The sequence below is a fragment of the Oreochromis niloticus genome, linkage group LG23 (assembly GCF_001858045.2).
Source record: "Oreochromis niloticus isolate F11D_XX linkage group LG23, O_niloticus_UMD_NMBU, whole genome shotgun sequence".
Taxonomy (NCBI): Eukaryota; Metazoa; Chordata; class Actinopteri; order Cichliformes; family Cichlidae; genus Oreochromis; species Oreochromis niloticus.
Genome location: NC_031986.2, coordinates 12,853,941 through 12,877,209, shown reverse-complemented (window position 1 = coordinate 12,877,209; position 23,269 = coordinate 12,853,941). Strand labels below are relative to the sequence as shown.

The 23,269-nt window shown below is 40.8% G+C and overlaps 3 protein-coding genes and 1 long non-coding RNA gene across 4 annotated transcripts; 2 read left to right on the top strand and 2 right to left on the bottom strand.

Moving 5' to 3' along the window:
* Window positions 1–1,400: 1,400 nt before the first annotated feature.
* unc50 (unc-50 homolog (C. elegans)) lies at window positions 1,401–5,753 on the bottom strand. Its single transcript, XM_003455885.5, has 6 exons — window positions 5,605–5,753; window positions 4,495–4,760; window positions 4,188–4,308; window positions 3,941–4,080; window positions 3,558–3,665; window positions 1,401–2,090 (listed from the first exon to the last, which is right to left on the bottom strand). The coding sequence occupies exons 2-6, from the start codon at window positions 4,754–4,756 to the stop codon at window positions 1,954–1,956; spliced, it is 768 nt and encodes a 255-aa protein (XP_003455933.1). The 5' UTR covers window positions 4,757–4,760; window positions 5,605–5,753; the 3' UTR covers window positions 1,401–1,953.
* A 466-nt stretch (window positions 5,754–6,219) lies between these two features.
* ndufs1 (NADH:ubiquinone oxidoreductase core subunit S1) lies at window positions 6,220–12,455 on the top strand. Its single transcript, XM_003455884.4, has 19 exons — window positions 6,220–6,343; window positions 7,237–7,313; window positions 7,470–7,561; window positions 8,164–8,271; window positions 8,409–8,485; window positions 8,609–8,690; window positions 8,785–8,915; window positions 9,331–9,516; window positions 9,615–9,749; window positions 9,870–9,984; window positions 10,130–10,275; window positions 10,371–10,499; window positions 10,602–10,731; window positions 11,002–11,162; window positions 11,254–11,408; window positions 11,501–11,676; window positions 11,763–11,897; window positions 11,987–12,059; window positions 12,169–12,455. The coding sequence occupies exons 2-19, from the start codon at window positions 7,241–7,243 to the stop codon at window positions 12,258–12,260; spliced, it is 2,196 nt and encodes a 731-aa protein (XP_003455932.1). The 5' UTR covers window positions 6,220–6,343; window positions 7,237–7,240; the 3' UTR covers window positions 12,261–12,455.
* Window positions 12,456–12,745: 290 nt separating this feature from the next.
* Window positions 12,746–23,086, bottom strand: LOC112843888 (uncharacterized). Its single transcript, XR_003216426.1, has 6 exons — window positions 22,922–23,086; window positions 16,413–16,542; window positions 14,032–14,156; window positions 13,687–13,853; window positions 13,205–13,422; window positions 12,746–12,982 (listed from the first exon to the last, which is right to left on the bottom strand). It is a non-coding gene; the product is annotated as an uncharacterized LOC112843888 (long non-coding RNA).
* On the top strand, window positions 13,751–21,371 carry zgc:110699 (ras-related and estrogen-regulated growth inhibitor). Its single transcript, XM_013264512.3, has 7 exons — window positions 13,751–13,848; window positions 14,859–14,915; window positions 15,038–15,111; window positions 16,408–16,546; window positions 16,845–16,938; window positions 17,569–17,640; window positions 18,089–21,371. The coding sequence occupies exons 1-7, from the start codon at window positions 13,797–13,799 to the stop codon at window positions 18,195–18,197; spliced, it is 597 nt and encodes a 198-aa protein (XP_013119966.1). The 5' UTR covers window positions 13,751–13,796; the 3' UTR covers window positions 18,198–21,371.
* Window positions 23,087–23,269: the final 183 nt, after the last annotated feature.

Here is a 23,269-nt window from a genome sequence, read left to right as displayed (position 1 = left end):
GAGGCTCTCTCCTGAATCCAAACTGGAAACCGGTTCCACAGAAGAAAGGCCTGAAAGCTGAAGGCTCTTCATAGATAAAGATACAGCTACTTTATTTCCCAGGGAGAGAAAAAAAAATGTGCACACTGAGAGATCCAGAGTAGGAAACATCAATTATATTTAAAGTGATAGTGCCGATTACATTCACTGACTGAATTCTACCTTTCATACTATCTTCACTCAGCCCTTTTCCATTAGTTTCCATTAGGTTTTCTAATAGGTGGCAGCACCTGGTACCAAGTCCTTTTTAGCACCTATTCAGCCAGGGTCCCAAGCGATCCAAGGCAATCCAAAAATGTGGCATTGTCAGTCTGCATGCCACTGATTGGCTAGTCAGTGGTGAGCGATGAGAGCATGGGATAATAAAATAGTTTGAGATTACAGAGGAGCTGGCAGCAATGCACTAAGTGAAACGGATGACAACAAGTGATTTATTCACTTTTGTTACTATCAGAGCACTTCACACCAGTTTCACTGCTGGACTTTTAATCTTTTCTGAAAGGTTAGATATGCTGAGAAGATGTTCCTTGGAGCTACCTTCATGTGTGCAAATCTGTTACTGTTACAAGGGGGAAAAAACTGCAGATGGAGTCATTCTGCTACAAGCAAAATAGCAGGTCCACTTTGTATAAATTAAAAGTTTTTTTGCAAGCATATGCACATTTTGTTCTGTGAATGTTGATTAAATAGTGATAACATTTTAACATGCCTATTTTGCCTTTCCACTACCTAATTGTAACATCTGCTCTTACCATCAGCCATTTAAGAAGAGATAAAATTAATATTAAGCAGAACTGAGTTCAGTTTATTGGTGCGCTTTTTGGGAAAATCAATTTCTTGCTCCTGGCATTTAACGTGAGGCTGCACTGACATGCAAACATCCCATAATTATTGTAATTACTTGAATGATTTCTTTAACGCTTGCAAGTTGCATATGATATTTTCTTAAATAAAATAGATTTTTTTATGGACTTTAAGATACATTTTCTACATTTAGGGCTATTTGTTTATCTCTACTGGTAACATAACTTTTATAAAGTTAATAAGGCTATATTAATTTTCTGTTTTATTTAGTATGTCAGAGGATAACAGGATATTTTACTCTTTTTTACTTTGTATCAACAGTATGAACAAAAGCGACACTCTGAACACATCTGCTAAGATCTTCCAGCCTTTGTAACAGTCACTCTTCATTTACACAGAAAGCAAAAGCATCAGCATGCTTCAGCCAGTTTCTCAGTTGTGATTGCAACTGCAACAGCGACACCGTGAGACTGAAGTGTGCTACTACAAAAACGTTCCAGAGAACAGCTTTGAACTGATCCGTGCTGAACCTGTGCCAGCACATAAAACTGAGGCACTTTAAGTTAAAACCTTTTATTGAAAGTGCTTCGGAATGTACACTTCTAGAAAAGAAAAGAAAAGAAAGAAAAAAGTTTGCATCCCATGTTTCTCCACTTTCCTTTTTTTTTCTTCTTCAATAAGCAGGATTTGATTATTTTTTTTAAGAAAACTCAAAGAAACAAAGCAAACTCATCAGAAACAAACCTCTGTGTTTATATTACAACCTGCCAGAGTCATATTTACAAATCATACAAAAGAACAACAGTAAAAGCTGCGTCTCATCCCCACCCCCTGTCGTTTCTGTCACCAGTCTGAACACATCACCATTTACTGACTTTGTAGCCGCAGCTCAACATCACAGCCAAACAGAAAATCAAGAGAGAGCTGAGCAGTGTCACCCAGCTCGGCATCAATCAACCAGTTTACCAAGAGTCCACCAGAGGTCCCTCTTAGCTAAATCCTGTCTGACAGCAGCTGGACGTGGAGTCATTGTCACGTAGAGATGAGCTGAAAACAGATTTTGCGTCAGCCTGGAGCCAGCTAGTGTCCACTCTCAGAGGCAAGACGGTCCTACATGACTCTGTACTTGTAAAAAGAGCAGAGACCCTGAGTGAAGTTCCAGCCCAGTGATATGGAGAGGACGTAAAGGAGGCCAAGCAAAGCAAAGGGGTAGAGCAGCACCACGGTGTTCTTCAGGAAGGGTAGAGCTGTGAGGATTGAAAGAGAAGACTCTTTACATGAACGACTGACAGACAGCAAAAACTGCAGTCACACTGAAACACAAACTACATTTCTCTCAAGGTATACGTGCTCCATGGTGATCATGCTGCTTTATAGCCAACAAGAAAAATAATCTTTAATAAGTTAAACCCCTCTCACTTTACTTTAGTGGAAAATGTTTAAAGTTTGCTGCACTTGTGTCAATGCCACCAAATGGCCACTAGATGGTAGCAAAATCAAGATCACAGTTTAGTGCTGCATTACATTTTGTCATTGTACATCTAAGGCTACGTCCACACTGCAGGGGAAAGCGCATCAAATCCGACTTTTTTGACCCCATGCGACCCACAACCGATCATGGTATGACAGTGTGAACAGCAGAAATCCGATATTTTCAAATCCGACCTGGGTCACTTTCGTATGTGGTACTGAATCCGATACATATCTGAGGTTTTAGAACGCGACTGCTGTTTGAACGGTCATGTCGCATTAAATCCATCTTTTACGTCACTGACATGAGACAGAGGCCAATTATCAGCGCCGGAGAAGCACCCGAGAAGACATCGTGAACGCTTTTTGGCCATCCAGTGAAACTGTTGGGAAGACAATGTTGGAGAAACGTGAACATTTTATTTGTACTGTATAATCTGCAGATTCTTACAGAAATCTGCAACTATCCTTTGAAGCACCGCTCCTCTCTAAAACAGCAATAAGGATAATTATTAGGCCATATGTAAATAACAAAGTAACGTTATAACTTAAAGCAAAATTGGGAAACGTAAAGTCAGAAACAAGTCTTTATATTAAGGGCCATCAGTCAAACAATACTGTTTGCTCTGGGTCTAAACAGAGCGCGTTGTGTGTGACGTCTTCTTTTCCGCATGCAGGCCGCTTTGAGGGTTCACACTAGAGCGCGTTTGCTGTCACATTTTATTTGTAGTGTGAACAAGCAGACAAAAAAATCGGATTTGATCAAAAAATTGGAATTCAGCATTAAGACCTGCAGTGTGAACGTAGCCTAAACCCATAAAATACTAATAATGTTGAAAATTAGGGCTGATTGGACTTTGTAAATTATAGCAAAATTATATTTGTTAAGTTACAAAAACTTATGAAACATTTTCATGTGCAGTAGAAAATATTATGCTACTTTTCTGATCACTTTTTGGCGTTAATCACCAATTTACAGCAGCTTTTTAGTGATAGCAAGGTGACACATTGTTGGAGAAATCAACAGTCAGTATTTTCACAGATTAAGACTAAGAAAATCAACAAATGATGAACCTGCAAATTCATGAATTAAAAAAGTAAGAAAATAGTTTTCATTTCTAATGTAACTAAGATACAATGAAACTGAATTTTCAGCAAGAAATCAACAACAGATAAAAAAAAAATAAAGTGCATGCAGTTTAATTTACACCAGTTGTGTGCATTATGATGTGCAGAGTACTTACCATTGTACCCTAAGAAGGTTATGTAGAGATAATAACCAATAGCAATCAACCATAGAGTGTTCCCGACAAAATATCCCAGGAACCAATCATAATTTATCACCACAAGATCTAAAAACACACAAAACAACACACAAGAAGAGTCATCAGTGCTGTAATCCATCTATGGAGAAATTATCAAACCTAAATATTAGCAACCACCATGGTACAAAATTAAAGAAATAATAAATTAAAAAGAGAAATGTAGTGAAGCAAGAGCATTATAAATGTTTCTTTAGCCCTTTAAATTTTATTTTAACTGTACTGACGAACATTAGTTTGTTTGAATCAGATAATTTAATTTCACACATGCTGATTAAACTCATACAGATCTACAGGCCACTCACGGTTGATGAAGAAAAGTTGCAGGAAGTGCAGGATGACTAAAAGCGGGTAGAAAGCATTGAGGTGAACGTCAAACGCGTAGCCCCACTCCACGTCAAAGTTTCTGCTGGGTTGTTTCAGCAGGTATCTGTTGGTGACCACCCTGGAGAAGAACACATAAGATTTGGCATGCAGTAAAGAACAAACAATACGCCTTAATTAGAGTAAATAAGAGGACATCTCATTAATTTATTCAATCCTACTGCTCACCACATTATAGTTGATATGAGCAGACCGACTCCTATACAGTCAACAAAGACGACCCAGAGCAGCAGCTTCAGCGTCTCCACGACTCCCATTTCCAACACAAGACCGAAGCCTATTGTTGACACTGTACAATAACACAGGGAGTGTTTAGGTATCATAGCAGAGAGCCAACATCGGGGTTTCACTGGCAGAACAAGTGATTGTTTAAATGTAGTCAAACAGATTAGGTTAGAGGTAAACTTCACAAATATCCTCATTAAACCTTGACCACAGTGCTGTTTAATTATTTAGGGAATGAGTATTGACTTACCACATAACCAGACGCTGAGAAGGACCAGGAAAGCAGGATCATCTCTGGCCCACTGATCTTTAGTCTGTTTCCTGTACTGGAAGTTGCGATACACCCTCTGAGGAGAGGTAAACAGGTAAAGCATCTGCCACAGGGCGAACTCAAAGTCCATTTGTCTGAAATGAAGCAGCCGCCGCAGGTACTTGTAGCGCTTCGCGCCCGCTGTGTGGCGTGCAGCGTCCCTGGAAGCCAGGGCACCGTTGCTGTTTGTGGTCGGCAACATGGTGCTGAAAATCAGATAAGAAGAGTGAAAAGTGAAAAGGACTCTAACCTGCGACAAAATTAAGATGAACTTATAACTATACTGTATTATGCCATTTTATGCCTACTCTCAAAGCTTCCAGAGCAATGGTGGATGATTTACATGCATTTCCACTCGTTTTTATTACACCTGACATGCTCTGTGTGATACATTTGCCATATAAATGTGCTTAGATGCTTAGTATGAAGGATTTGGTGCGTGACTGTAAAATTGATAAGGAACCCACAATAAAGCCATTTTGAAAAACCATGGACAGCCATAGAGAAGTTCATTAAGCTTAACTCCTAGACACGATGCCCTACAGCCTAATGCACGTTATATATAAGCTGTACCTTAGCTGTAAATTCAGGTTTCAAATTTGGCGCATAGTCCTGCAAAGCAAACTTGTACACTATATTTTCTTAACCTGTAATATTATATATGTCCTACAGCAAGTTATGATTGATAAGCATTCTTGGCTTTCTTCAATAAAAAACAACTGCTTAAAAAGAACAGCACAGAAGCAGCTATCTGGTGCATTTTCACTAAGTTGGATCAAACATCTACACATTATGTAAAGTCATCTCATACGTATCAATTAAATAGGATACATACTGATTAATCATAGTGACTTCCTGCATAAACACTGATATGTTTTAATCTCGTTGTCGCTTTGTTTGCTAGCAGACACAGTTAGCATGTTGCTAGCTACTTTAATAAGATGAGACGGCCCGTTAAGTCTCACCAGCAATAACCATAACGCAAATTGAACAGTAGCTGTTTAGTTTTTTGGTAAACGACTGAAATTCCTCACTTAAAGACAAAATTACCTGTTTCTCTTATAGTCCTTCACATGAGAAAGCACAAACTACTGCTCGTTTTTTGTAGCTGTTTGCATATGATGCTTCCTGAACTGTCGCGAAAATGCACACGTAGATAGTTCCGGTAACGTTCTCTTCCTCATGGGAAATGTAGTCAAAGGTGAAGTCTGAACTTTCATACGGTGAGAAAGTCTCCAGTGTGGCAATTTAAAACGCCGTGTAGTTATCAGTGGGTTTTTTGTTTGTTTGTTTGTTGTTGTTGTTTTCTCAAAACACACAGAAATATATCAATGCTTTGTTCCATATTATTAATACATTTTATCTCCATAAGATGAAATTTACAAACCAAGTTCAGTTTCTTTTTTTTCCAAACATCGTCATATTTTAAATAAAGGCGATGTAAAATTGTATTTTACATTTTTACTTTACTTTACTTTAATTTTCTTATTTTTTAAATATTATCTTAAAACTAAAAAGAACGAAGGAAGGAAGGAAAAAGAAGTCGGGGATATTTTGTTGCTATATTGAAGCTACAGACTGTAAATAAAAACTGTAATTTATGCTGAATATTAGTGTTTGAACCAATGAATTGGTTTGAACGAATTTAAGACTTTTATTGTGAAAATTGTGACCTCGTATTCAAGCGGAAACACGACATCCTGCTATTTCCGCTAACGCCATAGCCGTTTCAATTGGTGGTATAACTAAGATCACCGCTGTTCTGGTCAAGAAGGCCAAATAGCGAAAGGTAAGAACCAAACAAATGTGATGCATACATGAACGCATCGACATATATGTGTAATTTAATGGAAGGAAACGAAAAAGGAAATATTTGCGCTTATAACTTCGTTACCCTCTACGAACATGCAGCGTCTCTGTGTCCTTGAGTAATACTGTTAGCTGTCGCTGTTAGCCCGCAGCTCATTAGCACATCCACATAAGCAGAGTATTATTTAAAGCCTTTGTGCTGTGCTGTTTGATGTTTTGTTGTCTCGATATCATTTGTAAATTCTTCATTTCTCTGCATTATTTTGTTAAAATGCTGAACACTGAAATCACGGCGAATAACACTTGTTATTGTTGACAACTGCAAAGCCAGAAGCACTGGGTACCGTAGCTCTGGAGTAGGAGTTTGTCATCTAGACTAGACTTACTGAATCCAACATAACAACCATGTAATAAATCCTATATTTGTATGTGTAAAAATGTGATTATGTAGTAATTTGTCCACCCTACGAAAAAGAAAGTCTCGTGAGAAGAGTTCGTACAGTTTGTAATAAAGTAGGACACTTGTATTACAAACTTATATCGCCTCAAATATCTAGTTAATTACGTGCATGACGCTACTGCTGAGGACCTCAGGTGTTTTACAGATGTAGGACACTGTAACTTGCCTTGTGAGCGACATGATTTTGCATGTTACTTTTATTGGTCCTCAGCATTTTCAGAAGGGGACAAAAGTGGCAACAGCAAAGCCCTTTAGTCGTTTTTCTGCACTGTAGTGATTGTGTTATGAAAACACGAGTAAAGACCTGGCATTTTGCTTGCTTTCTCCTTTGGAAACACTTGTGTAGACTTTAAGTAATTATGGTGACTTCAGCATTAGCATGTTGAGTAGCTGTCATATGTTTTCTCTCACAGAGTCATGTTGCGACTGCCGACCGTTGGCCGGGCTCTAGCCGGAGCCGCCAAGGGCAGCCTGGCTTCTTCCAACCCAGGTATGGTCTGTGACTTAGAGTCGAGATTACATAGCAGTTAATGCAAGTTTCTAAATTTAGCACCTACTGTATGCATGTAACAGGCATAAAAATGTGCCTTTTGATTGAGTAGGATCTTTTCAGTTCATTTTTTTTTCTATGTGCATGCACTTCAAGTGTGTACCCCAGTGCGTGCGGCCAGCAACATGGTGGAGGTGTTTGTGGATGGGAAACCAGTGGAAGTGGAGCCTGGAACTACTGTGCTGCAGGTAATAAAGCTTCAGCACACAATTTTACTGTAAGCTGTTGTAGATGTCACCTAGTGTTGCCAGCTCATTCTGTGTAGTACTTTGTGATATCTGTGTTTTCATGACAGTAATTTCGTGCATCAAAGTGGAGCTGAGCTTCATATTCAAAAATGGGCTCAAATACACTTAATTCTGTATCTAACAGGTAGCCAGTGTAGAGTAGCGAGGATGGGGTGATGAACAAATGGGTCAGTCTTAGGTAACTAGCTAATCTCTGGATTAAGTTTTGGCCTAGTTTTCAAACACTATGAAATAACACCACGCAGTTTGGATTTATGATTCCTTGAAGCACCAGTCAACTGGGCAGTAACCACTAATGACAGCTCAACTGACATTTAGTCCCTTTCCTGTTTCATAAAGGAATATTAGTGCAATAGGAATGTGCATATTTTAGCAAAGCTTTGACTCATCTGTTAGTCATCTTCACACTTTAATTCTAAAGAAGGCAGACCACAAAATTAGCAAGAAAACGTAAAATACCTGGCAATCTATTTGCCAAAGCCTGGATTGTAATTTCACATCACGTATATTAACCAAACTGTCTTGTTTCTTTTCCTCGCTAGGCCTGTGAGAAGGTCGGGGTTCAAATCCCCAGGTTCTGTTACCACGAGCGCCTCTCTGTGGCAGGAAACTGTCGCATGTGTCTGGTGGAGATTGAGAAAGCGCCAAAGGTAACGTGAGGCTCCTGTTTATACTTGATGAAAAGGATTTTAGCTGAGACTGAGTTTAAGATGCTTTGGGACCAATCTCAGTGTAAATGATTAGTAATTTATTTGTAATGTATGCGTGCCGTGTCATGTGCCCTCAGCCAGTAGCAGCCTGCGCCATGCCCGTCATGAAAGGCTGGAACATCCTCACCAACTCAGAGAAAACACGAAAAGCCAGGTAAAAACTGTAGCGGTCTCTGGTTCTAGCTTAATGTTATTCAAACTTTGGGCACACTTTGAAAACATCAGGTCAAACTAAGGAAAACTAAAGACGTGTATTCATGTGTTTGTGTCTCATCAGAGAGGGAGTAATGGAGTTCCTGTTGGCCAACCACCCGCTGGACTGCCCTATTTGTGACCAGGGAGGAGAGTGTGACCTGCAGGTAACCTTGCAGAAGTGTAATTTAAGCTATTCTCATGAGTGCATTTAGATCAAGGGATCAGCTTTTTTCCCGTCTTTTTCACCTCTTTTCTCAGGATCAGTCCATGCAGTTTGGTTCAGACCGCAGCCGCTTCTCAGAAGGAAAGAGAGCAGTGGAGGACAAAAACATAGGTCCTCTCATTAAAACCATCATGACCCGCTGCATCCAGTGCACACGCTGCGTCCGGTGAGTGTGTCGTACACGTCAGTCACAAATAATGTAATAATGTGGCATTAGCAGCGATGTAATGTGGCTAAAGACACGTTACATTCATGGAAGGTCCACAATTCCTTTATAATTGTGTTTTAAACTACCTAGAAACCAAACTTAAGGACATAATAAAGACAGATAACACACTTATTCATCTAAAACGCGCACATACATGCACAGTGCTAGACATCAATGTGTGCTTCAAGAGGGAAAGGTCACAGTAATTCAAGAAAATATTGCACTTCTGTAATAAAGGGTGAATAAATAACTGAAAACAGTGTTGAAAGATTTGATGTACAATAATTAAAACCAGTTCATGCTCTGATGGACCTGTAACATTTGCGTGGAGGTGGATATTCAAACAGCTTGCCCTGCCTGCATGTGTTTGTAGTTTTGCCAGCGAAATCGCCGGCGTTGAAGACCTGGGGACGACAGGAAGAGGAAACGACCTACAGATCGGGACATACGTGGAGAAGATGTTCATGTCGGAGCTGTCGGGCAATGTTATCGACGTCTGTCCTGTGGGGGCGCTCACCTCCAAGCCCTATGCCTTCACTGCAAGACCGTGGGAGACTAGGTAGGAAAGGGTCTGATGCTCGATTGTATTTATTTAACACGAGTTCTCTTGAACTTCCCGGAGCAGTTTTACGTCATGTTGTTCCGCTGTCTTTGCAGGAAAACCGAGTCAATCGATGTGTTGGATGCTGTCGGTAGCAATATTGTTGTGAGCACACGAGGAGGCGAGGTGATGAGGATACTGCCCAGGCTCCACGATGACATCAATGAGGAATGGATTTCTGATAAGACCAGGTAATACAGAACTGGAAATAAAGTCTCACACTTTATAATCATCTTTAAAACAGTTGGGTGTTTGTTTTTTTAAAATATATATATGTATTCCACTGTATCTGAACTAAACTGTATCTGCAGGTTTGCATATGATGGGTTGAAGAGGCAGAGGCTGACCCAACCAATGGTGAAGGATGAATCAGGTCAGCTGACCCCGACCACCTGGGAGGACGCTCTCACTCGTGTTGCTGGAGCAGTAAGTGCTTTTGCTTCTTCTTTGGCTCTTGCTTGGTAATTAAATTAATCATAAATAAATTCCGGGAAACGTTAAGGTTTGTTGTTGTTTGTAGTCAGGAAGTTTGGGGCCGTCATCATGCATAAATGTTTTTGTGTTTGTGCAGCTGCAGAGTGTGCAGGGGAGTGAGGTGGCAGCCATAGTGGGAGGGATGGCGGACGCTGAAGGTCTGGTTGCCCTCAAAGATCTCCTCAACAGACTCAACTCAGAAAACCTGTGCACTGAGGAGCTGTTCCCCATGGCAGGTGCAGGGTAAGGAAGAGCCTCCCATCATCCTTTAGGTGCAAAAATACACGGCTTTATTAGCTGACAGTGTTATTTTTTACACCTTTTTTCGCTTTCTGCAGAACTGACCTGCGTTCCAACTACCTGCTAAACTCTCGCATTGCTGGCATTGAGGACTGTGACCTGCTGCTGCTCGTGGGAACGAACCCTCGCTATGAAGCCCCGCTGTTCAATGCCAGAATCCGCAAGAGGTAAACCCATATCACAGTTAACGGTTTGTTATTTAAGTCTAAGTTTTGAGTTGTTTGTTTGTTTTAAAAAGTTTGGTAATTGTTATCATCTCACTCCATCAGCTGGCTCCATAATGAGCTGCAGGTTGCCATGGTGGGCCACAAGGTAGACCTGAGTTACACGTACGATCACCTAGGAGAAGACACTTCAGTCCTGAAGCAGCTGGCCAATGGCACACATGCTTTCTGCAAGGTAATGGACATGCACGTCGTCCGGTGAGATCAGTTCAGTTACATTTTATTTCTATAGAGCCAAATCACAAAACAGTCACCTCAAGGTAAAGACGCTTGAATATATAGAGAATAAACTCCAACAATCAGATTGCCTGCTATGAGCAAGTGCTTGAAGACAGTGGGAAGGAAAAACTCCCTTTTAACAGGAAGAAACCTCCAGCAGAGCCAGGCTCAGGGAGGGGCAGTCATTTGCAGACTGAATATCTTATTTTCTGTTCTCTCCTGGCAGGTCCTTTCAGCTGCCAAGCGTCCAGTTGTGGTTGTGGGCAGCAGCGCTCTGCAAAGAGAAGATGGAGTTGCAATTTTGAGCGCCGTCTCCACCATCGCTCAGAACGCCCGAGCCAGCAGCGGAGTGGAGGACGGCTGGAAAGTCCTTAACGTCCTGCACAGGTACAGCTATGCAGCTGATTTCAATTAACCCTAATGCAATGAGATACAGTAGATGCTCATACTGTGTGTGTGTCTGTGTGTGTGAGAGCAGGGTGGCGAGTCAAGTGGCTGCCCTCGATCTAGGCTACAAGGCCGGAGTGGACGCCATCAGGAAGAATCCACCTAAAGTGCTTTTCCTGCTGGGAGCTGATGCGGGCTGCATCAGCAGAGCTGACCTGCCCAAAGACAGCCTCATCATCTACCAGGGTACGTACACAGACACACACGCACACAGGTTTGACAAAACAAATGCTGCTAATCTGGGGAAATGAATGCACATCAATTTGCAACCCCTTCAGGTCATCACGGTGACGCAGGAGCACCAATGGCAGACATCATCCTACCCGGTGCTGCATACACAGAGAAAAACGGCACTTATGTCAACACTGAAGGCAGGAGTCAGCACACCAAGATAGCCGTCACTGCTCCTGGAGTGGCCAGAGAGGACTGGAAGATCATCAGAGCTTTGTCTGAAGTAAGCAGAAAGCGTTTCGAGTATTCTGTACTGATCTTCACTATTAACACAAAACTAGTCATCTTAATATCTCTGTGCGTTTACAGTTGACAGGTGTAACGCTGCCCTACGACTCGTTAGATGAGATCCGATCCAGGCTAGCCGAGGTCTCTCCTAACCTGGTCCGTTACGACGATGTAGAGGAGGCAAACTACTTCAAACAAGCCAATGAGCTCGCTATGGTACAGAAACACTCACAGTTAGTTGGTTTGCCTCTGATTTTCCTGACATCTTGATTCAGCTGTTTATCTCCTCACTCTGTTCCTCTCAGACTGTGAACCAGGAGCTCTTAGCAGCTCCTCTGGTGCCGCCTCAGCTTACAGTAAAGGACTTCTACATGACTGGTATGTTTCTCTATTTTTAAATTTTTTAATATATTTAATAGCTGTTTCTTTCAAAATAATGGACAAGCAAATATGTATCATAATCTGTGCTGCTTCTTTCTGTCTTCAGACTCCATCAGCAGGGCTTCCCAAACAATGGCGAAGTGCGTCAAAGCTGTCACAGAAGGAGCCGCCGCCGTCGACGAGCCATCTGTTTGCTGAACACCTGATATGACAACAGCTCTGCCTTTTTCCTCTGAGACAACACACGTCTCTGAACTTTGTGTTGCTCCATAAGTTGAAGTCGCCCTTGATGCTTGTGTATACTGTTGAATCGTTTTCGCTGCTGAGAATCAGCTTTGTGGAATAAATCTGAGAAACATACAAAATATAAATAAAATCCTAAAAATGTCTTTACTCCAGTTTTAAGGTGTTTTTTTCTCCTCATATTTTTCACTTTATGTTTGCATTTTTTTAAAAATATGTATTATATTATTAGACTCTAGAAATGAAGTAATAAGTCAGAATCATGCTAATTTTATACCTGTCAAAAGAGATTAGTTTTTATACTGATGAGTAGTTTAAAGAAGACACTATGCTCAATTACAACACCCTCGTTTTAGCTTTGGACTCCTGTAGGAGCTCTGCATGTTCTGAGTTTAAAATAATCCTTATTTATTACTTATTTACACTACTTTGCGGTGCGGCTCCTTACTTGATCCACTGTTGAAAACAAGTTTTAGCTTGTCTCCCTTCCTTTCTTCTGATTGGCTGCCCATCACAAACAAAAGACTGCAGGTGCTGTGACTGAGATGACCATATAAGGACGTCCTATCTCTATGGCATGTAAATCCAAGTGCACAAAACAATATGTGAAGCCTGAGCTTTTGGCTCACAGGTTGACTTCATGTTTTATATGAGCATCCAGCATTGAAGCAGTATATCTGGATGGCAGAAGGTAAAGAAAAGCACGATGGGCTTCACATCTTCCTTCTGAAATGTAGCTGTTTAAAAGTTTTTTAATACTCATTCTAAAACAGACAGAAAAATAAACTCTAAGAAACACTTGAGCTCCAAAATATGGTCTCGGCCCACTTGTTCCAAAAACGTCTCCCCAGCCCACTTGACATTCTGAAATTGAAGTGTGTGCACTCAGAGGCACTCACCTGAGTCTCAAAGTTATTATAGCGAGGCTTGAGATCACTCTGGACTCTGGCTCAATATCTGGTGTCAAAGAAGTTCTGTAGATAGAGGCGAGCTTTTGATGTGATTAAGTAGTTAAAGGAGTGCCTGTGTGTGTGTTCTCAATGGATCCAAAATAGGATTTGCGCTCAGAGTTGGACGCCATTCCCACAGACAAATGGCTCCTGTTATATGCCGTTCCCTAAGAGAGAGAGAGAGAGGGGAAAGGGACACAGGAGAGAAGAGGAGACAGTCTCATCTCTCCACTCTCTGCCTGCTCAGTGTCTAAGACCGAGCAGCGAGTTCATTTATTTTTTTTTACTACTCCCCATATCTGGAGTTTATTTTCACTTTATGGTCAGTACTATTGCAGTAGTAAGTTTTCTATTCAGTTTATAGCTTCATTGTCCGTGCTCTTTCTCAGTTCTTTGAGACTGTGTGCGGTTTTTATTATTCTGACATTTACTTTTGTTGTCTCCCAAAGCTGGCTCAGCATCCTCTGCTCTTCCCTGCAGGGCGTCAATCAGGGACAAACAGCGGGGCACACGCTGGACTAATCTTGGCTACAACAGGAAAATGGTTCCAGTTAAACTTCTTATTCTGGGAGCTCAGAACACTGGGAAAACAGGTAAGCTGGAGACAAAGCACAAAGCAGCTGAAAAGCACAGGCACGCAGAGAGGGGGACATGTTTTGTAAGTTCTGAATCAGATAACATCTCATCAGTGCATGAAAGAGGTTAAGTTTAGGGTTAACTGCGAGCCACGGTTTAAAGGTTTTTGCTAAAAATGGAAAACCTATACTGACATGTACCTCCTCCTGCTACTTTTGTCCAGCTCTAAAAATAGCTCGTCTTCAGTTGAGTGTAATAGACAAACTTGTTGCTTTTCATTTCAAATGTTTGTGCTCTCGACTATGAGCTCAGCTGCTTTTGTGCACTGAGAAGACAGAATCATGACACAGTTATAGAGACATTACAACACACCCATAACATTTTAATATTACACATATTCCTACGTAAATAACTGAGGAAAAATAAGACGTGTGATGAGTAAAAATTATCATACATTCTTACAGTATAATGATTACTGCGAATAGCAAACTACAAAATAGCACTGCCAAATTTAGCTGTCGGCTCACACATCAAATTCCATTAATTTCCTTCATATTAGAAGGACCAGAGTAAATTACAGGGAACAAAACATCTATGCACAATGTCAACAAAGTCTGCATGCTGGGATTTCATTGTGACAGTGGTGGGCAGCATGCCTGAAAGTAAACTCAGTGTTTTTCCAGGTGTAAAGGCTCAAGTGATGGTTTAAACAAGCGTGTTTAACCTTTTAATGCATCCTGCTAAAATACAGCAAGGCCTTAAATAGCAGACATGAAAGTCAAACAGACACGAGCCTTTCGGGCTCTTTCCACCCAAACACAAAGGAAGCACTTATGCATTTAATTAAATAAAGTCACTAAGAGGTCGTTCTGAAGGCAACACTCACATAAGGAGGCGTGACGTGAGCACAGGATGCTTTAGATCAGATTCAAATGGCTAAAAGGAACTTTGTGTGTGTGCGACTGTGCAGAATGTGTTAGAAATATGCTTCTCGCCTTCAGCCACTGTGTCTGTTTTGTGTCTCCAGCGCTGTGTGTTCGTTTCATAACCAAGCGATTTATTGGTGAATACGACCATAAAAAGGGTAAGCCTTGGATAAATATTTTTGCATTGCTGAGAGTAAACATAACTTACCTGAGCCCTTCACTGGCAGGATTTTAAAAAGTGACACAGTTCTCTGTGTGTCTGTGTGTGTGTGTTCTTCAGAGGTGAACTACAAATGCAGCCGGGTGGTGGATCAGGAAGCTGTCGATCTGGAGATTCTGGACTTAACTTGGAAGGTAAATATTGCCTTTTATTTGTAGCTTTTTTAAAGGCTACATTTTTGCTGTGTCCAAATTACTTTTTATGTTTTTCAAATCAAAGCATTTATTTTGCAAATTTTCAAATGCTTTTTGATCTCCAGAGTGGAAGTCAACTTTAGAGGGGGTTTGTTGTTGTTTTTGTTTTTAAATAATTTGCAAACAGGGCTTTGTATGGAGGGTCAAAAGTGCCAAAATAGATTAACTAATTGCATCATTAAATAATTAATTGACTGTGTCATTAAGTAATTGAATTTGAATTTAATTCTAAATATATAATTAATCAATTAAATAGCAAATTATTTCTTTTAAAACTTAAGAAAAATGTTTTATTTATTTCCTGTTTTAATGAATGAATTCCATGTTAAATTAATTTTTTAATTATGTATTTAGTTCATTCATTTTGTCACTCCTGGTCCTCCACAGTCTGCAGTGTAGTTGTACAAGTAAGGCCATTTGTTTCAGTTGTTACACCCATTACACTTCTTGCTTGTTTCCTAATTCTTCCAGTAGGTAGTTCAGTTTCCAGCTCCTGCATCTGTATGTTGTGCTTGGGAAAGATACTGATGATCACCTTTTTGTCGTGTATGAGTGATAAAATAAAAATACCTGTGGATGCAGCTTGGAGTGTAAAGGTGCTTTAGGTACTAGCTAAAAGTTAAAAAGACATCATATAAGTTAAATTCCATCAACCATGGACTAAGTGTTGGTAGGACACAGAACACTAACTAACTTTCCAACGATCAGAGGAGTAGGGCTCAATAAGTGTTCAACATCTACCTCCTCCTATTCAGATATAGTATGTATAATATGTTCATAATATATAAATTTATGTTTATTTCACATTGTCGTATATGGAGTCTAAGAATCTTCAGGGATTGTACTTACACCTTTTGTTTTTCTCATTGGACTGTGCCTTTCATTGTGTTTTCTTGTTTTTAATACTATACACAGAATTTTTAAAAATAAAGAAATATTAGCTAGGGAGTCCGGTATTGTATTGGCCACCCCATAGCAAGAAGTTTCTAGGTTCTTTTTCTAACTTCATTTCACTATGGGAATCGCCTTGGCGTAGTGAAACACCTCACTCTGTTATCAAAGAACCAGGGATTACGTTAAGTAACCCAATGTTTTGCCCTGTTCGAAGACAAGCTTGTCAGGTGAGATGGTGAAGTAGATGTTAGTGTGACAGTGTTAGCCTGTTAACATATATCCAGCTGTGTCTATTGTTTATGAATAAATCTGAAAACATTTTGATGATATATTCTCCTCTAGGAGACCTCTGTAGCTTCTCTGGAGTCTTCCATTCGCTGGGCTGATGGTTTTCTGCTGCTGTACTCCATCACACAGCGCTTCAGCTTCCTGGAGGTCCCACAACTCAAGACGCTCATTGACCAAACCAAGCAGAATCTGGGTGGGGAGATATTTTGATCTGTATGAGAAAACGGCTGCTGAAAACTGAACTAACAGTCTGTTCTCCACACAAACATCAGGCCTCTGTTCTGTCTCTCTTTGATATGTGTCTATTTTCACCTTTACATACACACATAAACACACCCACATATTCACAGATTGAGTGGACGTACATTCCATGTTTGGTTGTGCCACCCTGTCTTCTGTTAGTAGTGTGCTGACAGAATGACTCCAAACTGCGTGCCATAGGGTCATCATGATGGTTTATTGTCACTTCACTTTGTGTGTCTCTGTGTCAGTGGTTCCCGCGGTGCTGGTAGCCAATAAGGCAGATTTGGAAATCGGCAGGCAGGTGACAACAGACGAAGGACAGAGACTAGCCAAGGATTTAAGGTTTGAGTGCTCATGTTTTCATATGTCCATGGCAATACTGTACAATGCTTTTCTTGTCTTTGTTATACTTGATAATAAAATAACTTTGTCATTGATTAAGAATAATGTTAGTTCAGTCAAGCTGGGCTGTAATCGTAAGCTGATACTCTTGTACACAACCAGCTGGTAAATCCCAGCTGAAGCTGTTTTAGCCTGCCCGTCTTTGCTGTCCATCTGCAAACCACTTTGCAACCCCAGCGCCTCCTTTTATGCTGTTTCTGACGTAATCCATGCCATATTTGCTGTCACTGATTCATGCTGTGCTCTGAGCTGGAGCTTCTGCTGTTACTCCCTCTGACTTCATGTATAATGTACACATGGAGGGATGGTGAGGCACACAGCATTTAGTCTACTATAAATTATATGGAAACAAGGTTTTTTGACTACATGGTCAATATTTTATTAATGAATTTCACATTTTTGTTACAGAATTAAATATTTATGTATAGTAGTGTATGTATTGGACACCAATTCTGCTCAGCCTGAATTCCACTATATGGTGCCTGCAAAGTCTGAGTGTTAAATAAAGTAAGTAAAAACTATTTCCTTGCATGCTAACTAAATGAGCCATTGATTATGTTCTGTGTTTAGGTGTGGTTTCAGAGAGTTGTCTGTGGCTGAAGCAGTCCTAGCAGTGGAAGCAGCAGTGCTTCAGCTCGTCAGGTTTGTTTCTTCTGTGTTTTGTCAGACATGTGATATCCATGCCAGTCAGATTTTAAGCGTGTTTTCAGTGTTTCTAAACTGAATGCAACATTTTTATTAATTAAATATACTCAAAACAATAGTCAGTGCTGCTCTTGATGGACTGCGCCCTGTCATACTGCAATAAACAAAGATAGTACAAAAGATTTTCTTATAGATGGTGATAAGAAAGTTCCTGAAAGATACTGGAAAGCAAAAACAATATTTACAAAATCTCTCTTATGTGTACTATTAGAGCCCAGAGGATTTTATGATTCTTTTTCATGTGCTGTTTGATTGTGTGTGTGTGTGTGTGTGTGTGTGTGTGTGTGTGTGTGTGTGTGTGTGTGTGCGCGTGTGTGTGTGTGTGTGTGTGTGTGTGTGTGTGTGTGTGTGTGTGTGTGTGTGTGTGTGTGTGTGTGTGCCACAGGTTGGTGTTGGATCAGCAGCGCCCTCTGCCTGACCGTCGCTCCTACATGTTGACTGTTCGTCACGCTCTGACCAGGAAACTGACCAGATCTAAGACCATGCAGTGGTGACAACAGCAAACAAACCCCCATGGGAAAAAAACTGTAGTGTATAATGTTTTTTTTGTTGTTGTTGTTGTTGTTGTTGTTTGTTTGTTTTTTTTACTTTAGTTCTTTTAGTATCAGATATCTCCCGTATCTCACATCCAGATTGAGAGTTATCGTGCAACGTCTGGGTTTCTGGATTTATGGGTGATGAGACCAGGATATAAAAAATATAAACTCACCAGACACTTTTTATTAGTTATGCCTTGATACTACTGGGTTGGAGTCTTTTTTGCCTAAATTCTTCATAGCATACATTCAAAAAGCTACTGGAAACATTCTTCACTGACTCTTTTGGTCCATATTAACATGACAGCATCACAGTTGCTGCAAATTTGTCAACTCTGTGAATCTCCTGCTCCACCACATCACAAATGTGCTCTGTTGGATTGAGATCTGATGACTGTGGAGGCCATTTGAGTACAGTGAACTCAATGCCATGTTAAAGAAACCAGTTTGAGATGATCTGAGCTCTGTCACACATCATGTGTTATGCTGCTATCAGAAAATGAGTTCAGTGTGGTCATAAAGGCACGGAAATGGTTAGCAGCAACTAAGATCTGCTGTGGTATTTAAATAATACATAAAAGGAATATCGTTCACCCCATTAAACTACCACTGAATTATCGGTACAAGGCAGAATGTACATGTACCTTTCCTACATTCATGTTAATTGGGCCAAATCAATATTCATCAGACCAGGTAACATTTGTCCAGTTTTTTTGAGCCTGTGCAAATTGTAGCCTCAGTTTTGCTGCTGTAGCCCATCTGCTGTAAGGTTCAATGCATTGTAAATTCAGAGTTGTAAAAAATGGTTATTGAGTTGCCTTCCTGTCAACTCAAATCAGTAAAATCACGTTTCTTTCCCATTTTGATCATGAGATCAAAATGCCCATGTCTAGGCATGTACACAATCACATGAGTTGCTGCAATACACTTGAGTGGTGTCTGAACTGACTGCTAGAAAGCCTACGACTCAGTGCCCCACATATGGATACTTGTAAAGGCTAATAGTACACTAATAACATTTATTCAGAACTTAATGGGACTGTGGAAGACAACACCAGAGACCAGCTCCAATGTCCCTACTGCTGTTCTGCATAGGCCTCAACCACGTAAGCCAGCTCATTACTGAGGGTGGATCCAGTTATAGATTCAGGAGTGGAGTGACCGTCAGCTACCACCTGCACATGGATGACATCAAGTTGCATCCCAGGAGTGACCGAAACATTAACTCGCTGATCTATCTAACGAGGATCTACAACAAGAACATCAGGATTTGATTTGGACTGGATAAATGTGGTCGAAGGGTTGCAAAGAGAGGAGAGGTGATCCAGACTGAATGGGTGGAGCTACCAGAAGGGAGGATAGCAGATATACAGGACATTTACAAGTACATGGGTATCCCAAAGGCCAATGGAAGCAATGATAAAGATGCACAAAGGTTAGCCACAGCCAAATACCTCCAAAAGGTAAGACAGGCCCTGAGAAGTCAGCAGAATCCAAGCCATCAATATATACATCCTACCAGTCATCAGATACTCAGTTGGAATCTGGCCACGGGAGGAGATGGATGCCACTTATCTGAAGACACAAAAGCATCTCACAACACAGAGAGGTCTCCACCTAAAGTCCAGCCTGAGGCATTACAGAAAGAGGGAAGGAGAGGATTAGTAAGTGTCAGTATCCATGAATACATCAGAAACACCCCCCTGAGATGAGCTACTCCAAGAAAGCCTAAGGCAGCTGAAGACAGATGGCGATGAAGTAAAGGAGGAGGAATTGTCATAGATGACCAAGCCCTGCATGGGATGTACCATTGACAGATAAAGGAAGTAGGTACCAGTGGCTTAAAGGACAGCAGAGAGGCTCTGATCATGGCAGCACAAGAACAGGCCTCAGAAGCCAGTTTCATAGAGTCAAAAATCTACCAGATCTGGCAGGACCCAAGCTGCAGACTGTGCAAAGGTGCCATGAAGACTATCCAACATAAAGTAGCAGAATAAAAGAACCATGAACACTGAGAGGGACAACCAAGTGGCTGGGATAGTGTACAGGAACATGTCTGCCCCATATGGACCAGAAGTCCCCAAGTCCTGATGCGAGACACCCCCAAAGGTAGTTGAGAACAACAGGGCTAAGGTCCTGTGGGACTTCCAGTTAAAAAAAAGACAAACGGCTACTGGCCAACCAACCAGACACAGTGATGGTTGACAAGGAACAGAAGACCACAAATGTGATAGATGTGGCAATCTATCAGCAACATCAGGAAGAAGGAGCATGAGATAATAGAGAAGTACCAACTGGAGCAGATGTGGAAGGTAAAGTCCAAAGTGGTCCCAGTGGTTATAGGCATTAGGAGTGGCTCTAGATAATCAGATTGAACTTTAGATACCACGCCCTAGAAATGATGTAAGATGACTGAAGGCACTAATACAATATGTTAACGTTATTAGTCTGGTATGTATGTTTATTAGCTGCAAACACAAGCATTTGCATTTATTTTCTATTCACAAAAAAAAATGTTGGGTTTTTTAAAATATGTTTCATCCACCAGCAGGGGGCAGTACAGTCATTTGGTTTGGTGCAGACATCATAGTCTTGCAAATGTGCAGTTTGGACATTACATATTTAACTACCCACTTTGGTGTGGAAGGAGTTGAGTGACCTCCACAAAGACCTGACCTCAATCCCTTTACGGGGTTTTTTTGTCAGTAAATTGTAAAATCTTGTGGAAAAAACTTCTCTGAAAAGAGAAAGACTAGTATAGCAGAAGATATGCCAATATCTTTGCCACAGGACGATTGAAAATCACATATTTATTTTTACAAGGTCATTTTTGTGCTTTAATGTTTCCATTTATAATTTACTCATCAACACTGGAATCCTTCCAGTCAGCAGAGCTCATCGGTGTGTGAGAAACACTTCGACTTGGCTTTGTTGTTGGAGTGTGTGGATGATGTAACAGTGTGCGAAGAATGAGGGTGGCTTTCATTACAGTCTTGGCATTACTCGACCATGTCTCCGTGCTTTTTCCTATGCATCTCCCCTTTTGTCTGAACTTCTGAACTTTATGATCAGCGAGAGACATCTAAAAAGGCAGACGGTGCAAAGCAAGACTGTGAGAGACAGAAAATAAGTCAGACTCCAGCAGGGAGGAAAAATACTGGGCTTCTTACAGACTTCGCTACTCATACTCACCAATCTATCTCCGGCTATTCGTACAGACATAATGGAAAATTGGATATGTGCTTGCTCTCCATCACTCCGCTCTGTCCACCCTGTGACCATCAACTGCTCCACCCAGTTGCCACCAACAAGCAGCCACAGAACCCCATACGCTTTATATATAAACACAGAGATCAACATCTTCAGAGAATTACAGATCTTAGCTTTAAAGTTATAATTAGATTTTCTTCTCATAAACCCTCAGTGTTATGCTGTTTACAGCGAAAAGATATTCAGTTAATGATCATTCCGTGATTACCTGTTTATATTTCTGTCATTGTTACTGATCAAGATGACAGAAGGTATTGTTGGGACAAACTGAAGCACCTGGGATTTTTCTTGTAAACTAAGGAGGAGCACATATTTTCATTTTTAGGTATTGTGAGTCCAAACGACTGATATACTCATCTCTCATCTCTCAATACATTACTTGTGGCACTAGTTGGGCATAGATTGTGACATATTGGTCAGTGGGTACAGAGCACAGAAAGTGCCAAAATTAGAAATAATAATCATCTCAACAGATAAATTATCAGGCCATTATGTGCACTAAAATAATTTTGTAGGCATTAACAAATGTAGGCATTAACTCAAATAATTCATTTTCTTCTGCTTATCCAATTCTGGGGCACTGGAGCAGAGTCCAGCTGCCATGGGGCAAGAGGCTGGACACACCCTGGATGTGTCACTGATCTGTCGCACTAACACATGTGGCCCACTTATAATCTCCAATCAAAACAACCCCACAGTCCAAAGACACTGCATGTTTTCAGGTGGGAGGAAGCCGGAGTACCCACGCAGACACCGTGAGAACATGCAAACCCCACATAGAGAAAAAGGTCAGACGGTGGATTTGAACCCAGGAATTTCTGGCAGTGAGCTAAAAGTACAAACCAATGCTCCACTGCATTGCTTTTTGAGGTTGCCTTTGTGTTAACATACATTTGTTATGATTTATTTTCCCTGTTTGTACCTGTTGTTTCCATTTTTTTTCTGTATTATTTTCCTCCATCCATATTCTTAACTGCTTATGCAGTTTATCGTGACAGGGGGATGGAACGTATCCCACCTGGCATAGGGCAAAAGTTCAGGTGCACAATTTATTTAATTTGTTTGTTTATGTACCAAATATATGTTCCCTTATTTATTTTCACTCATTGCTTTCATTATTTTTACTACCAGCTCTGACATCAACAGAGCTTGGATATGAAAGTCAGTGATAAAAAAGTATGAATGGATATTCATGAAAATCAGCAGTGGACAGCCACTCGTGTCTACTGGCCATGAATGAATGCGCTCTGGCCTGTTATCAGAGTCAGCAGAGGCAGGGTTAATAGTAATTGCCTGGTAGTGACTGTGTGGTGGAGAGTGGGCACATCATTTACTCACGCAGAGATAAACTGAATGTCCCCAGCCTTTGAGCTTTTATGTCACTGCTCTCCTCGCCTGTGATGCCAACCAACCTGTGTGGATTAGTGACAGAGGCAGAGGGAGCCAGAAGAGGATGATGACAGCAAGGAGGTGCGGTGACATCACAACGGTCACCAAGGAGATGAAAGGTCAGGACCCCTCTTCAACTCTGACTCAGAATAGAAGATGAGTCATACCTGCATCATTATAGAAACAGCCAGTCACAAGCTGCCTGTCACATACGTTAGCAGATAGACAGCCAATCGGGAAGCTCGTGCATTTAAGCAGGCTTTGAGTTTCTTTTAAGTTTGTACTGTGATGTGTTGCTGTTAGACCAACTTAAACTTTAATCACATATAAATGTGTACCTTCAAAGTAAGATTATTCACCTACTTTGAATA

Bases quoted from the DNA above. Each gene is read 5' to 3' on its own strand.
- ndufs1 (XM_003455884.4), top strand. From the start codon at position 7,241: ATGTTGCGACTGCCGACCGTTGGCCGGGCTCTAGCCGGAGCCGCCAAG. The intron at 11,163-11,253 runs GTACAGCTATGC...GTGTGAGAGCAG, and splicing joins GTCCTTAACGTCCTGCACAG to GGTGGCGAGTCAAGTGGCTG. The intron at 11,898-11,986 runs GTACAGAAACAC...TGTTCCTCTCAG, and splicing joins AAGCCAATGAGCTCGCTATG to ACTGTGAACCAGGAGCTCTT.
- unc50 (XM_003455885.5), bottom strand. From the start codon at position 4,756: ATGTTGCCGACCACAAACAGCAACGGTGCCCTGGCTTCCAGGGACGCT. The intron at 4,081-4,187 runs GTGAGCAGTAGG...GTTCTTCTCCAG, and splicing joins CTCATATCAACTATAATGTG to GGTGGTCACCAACAGATACC. The intron at 3,666-3,940 runs GTGAGTGGCCTG...GTGTGTTTTTAG, and splicing joins GCAACTTTTCTTCATCAACC to ATCTTGTGGTGATAAATTAT.
- zgc:110699 (XM_013264512.3), top strand. From the start codon at position 13,797: ATGGTTCCAGTTAAACTTCTTATTCTGGGAGCTCAGAACACTGGGAAA. The intron at 13,849-14,858 runs GTAAGCTGGAGA...TTGTGTCTCCAG, and splicing joins TCAGAACACTGGGAAAACAG to CGCTGTGTGTTCGTTTCATA. The intron at 15,112-16,407 runs GTAAATATTGCC...ATTCTCCTCTAG, and splicing joins TTCTGGACTTAACTTGGAAG to GAGACCTCTGTAGCTTCTCT.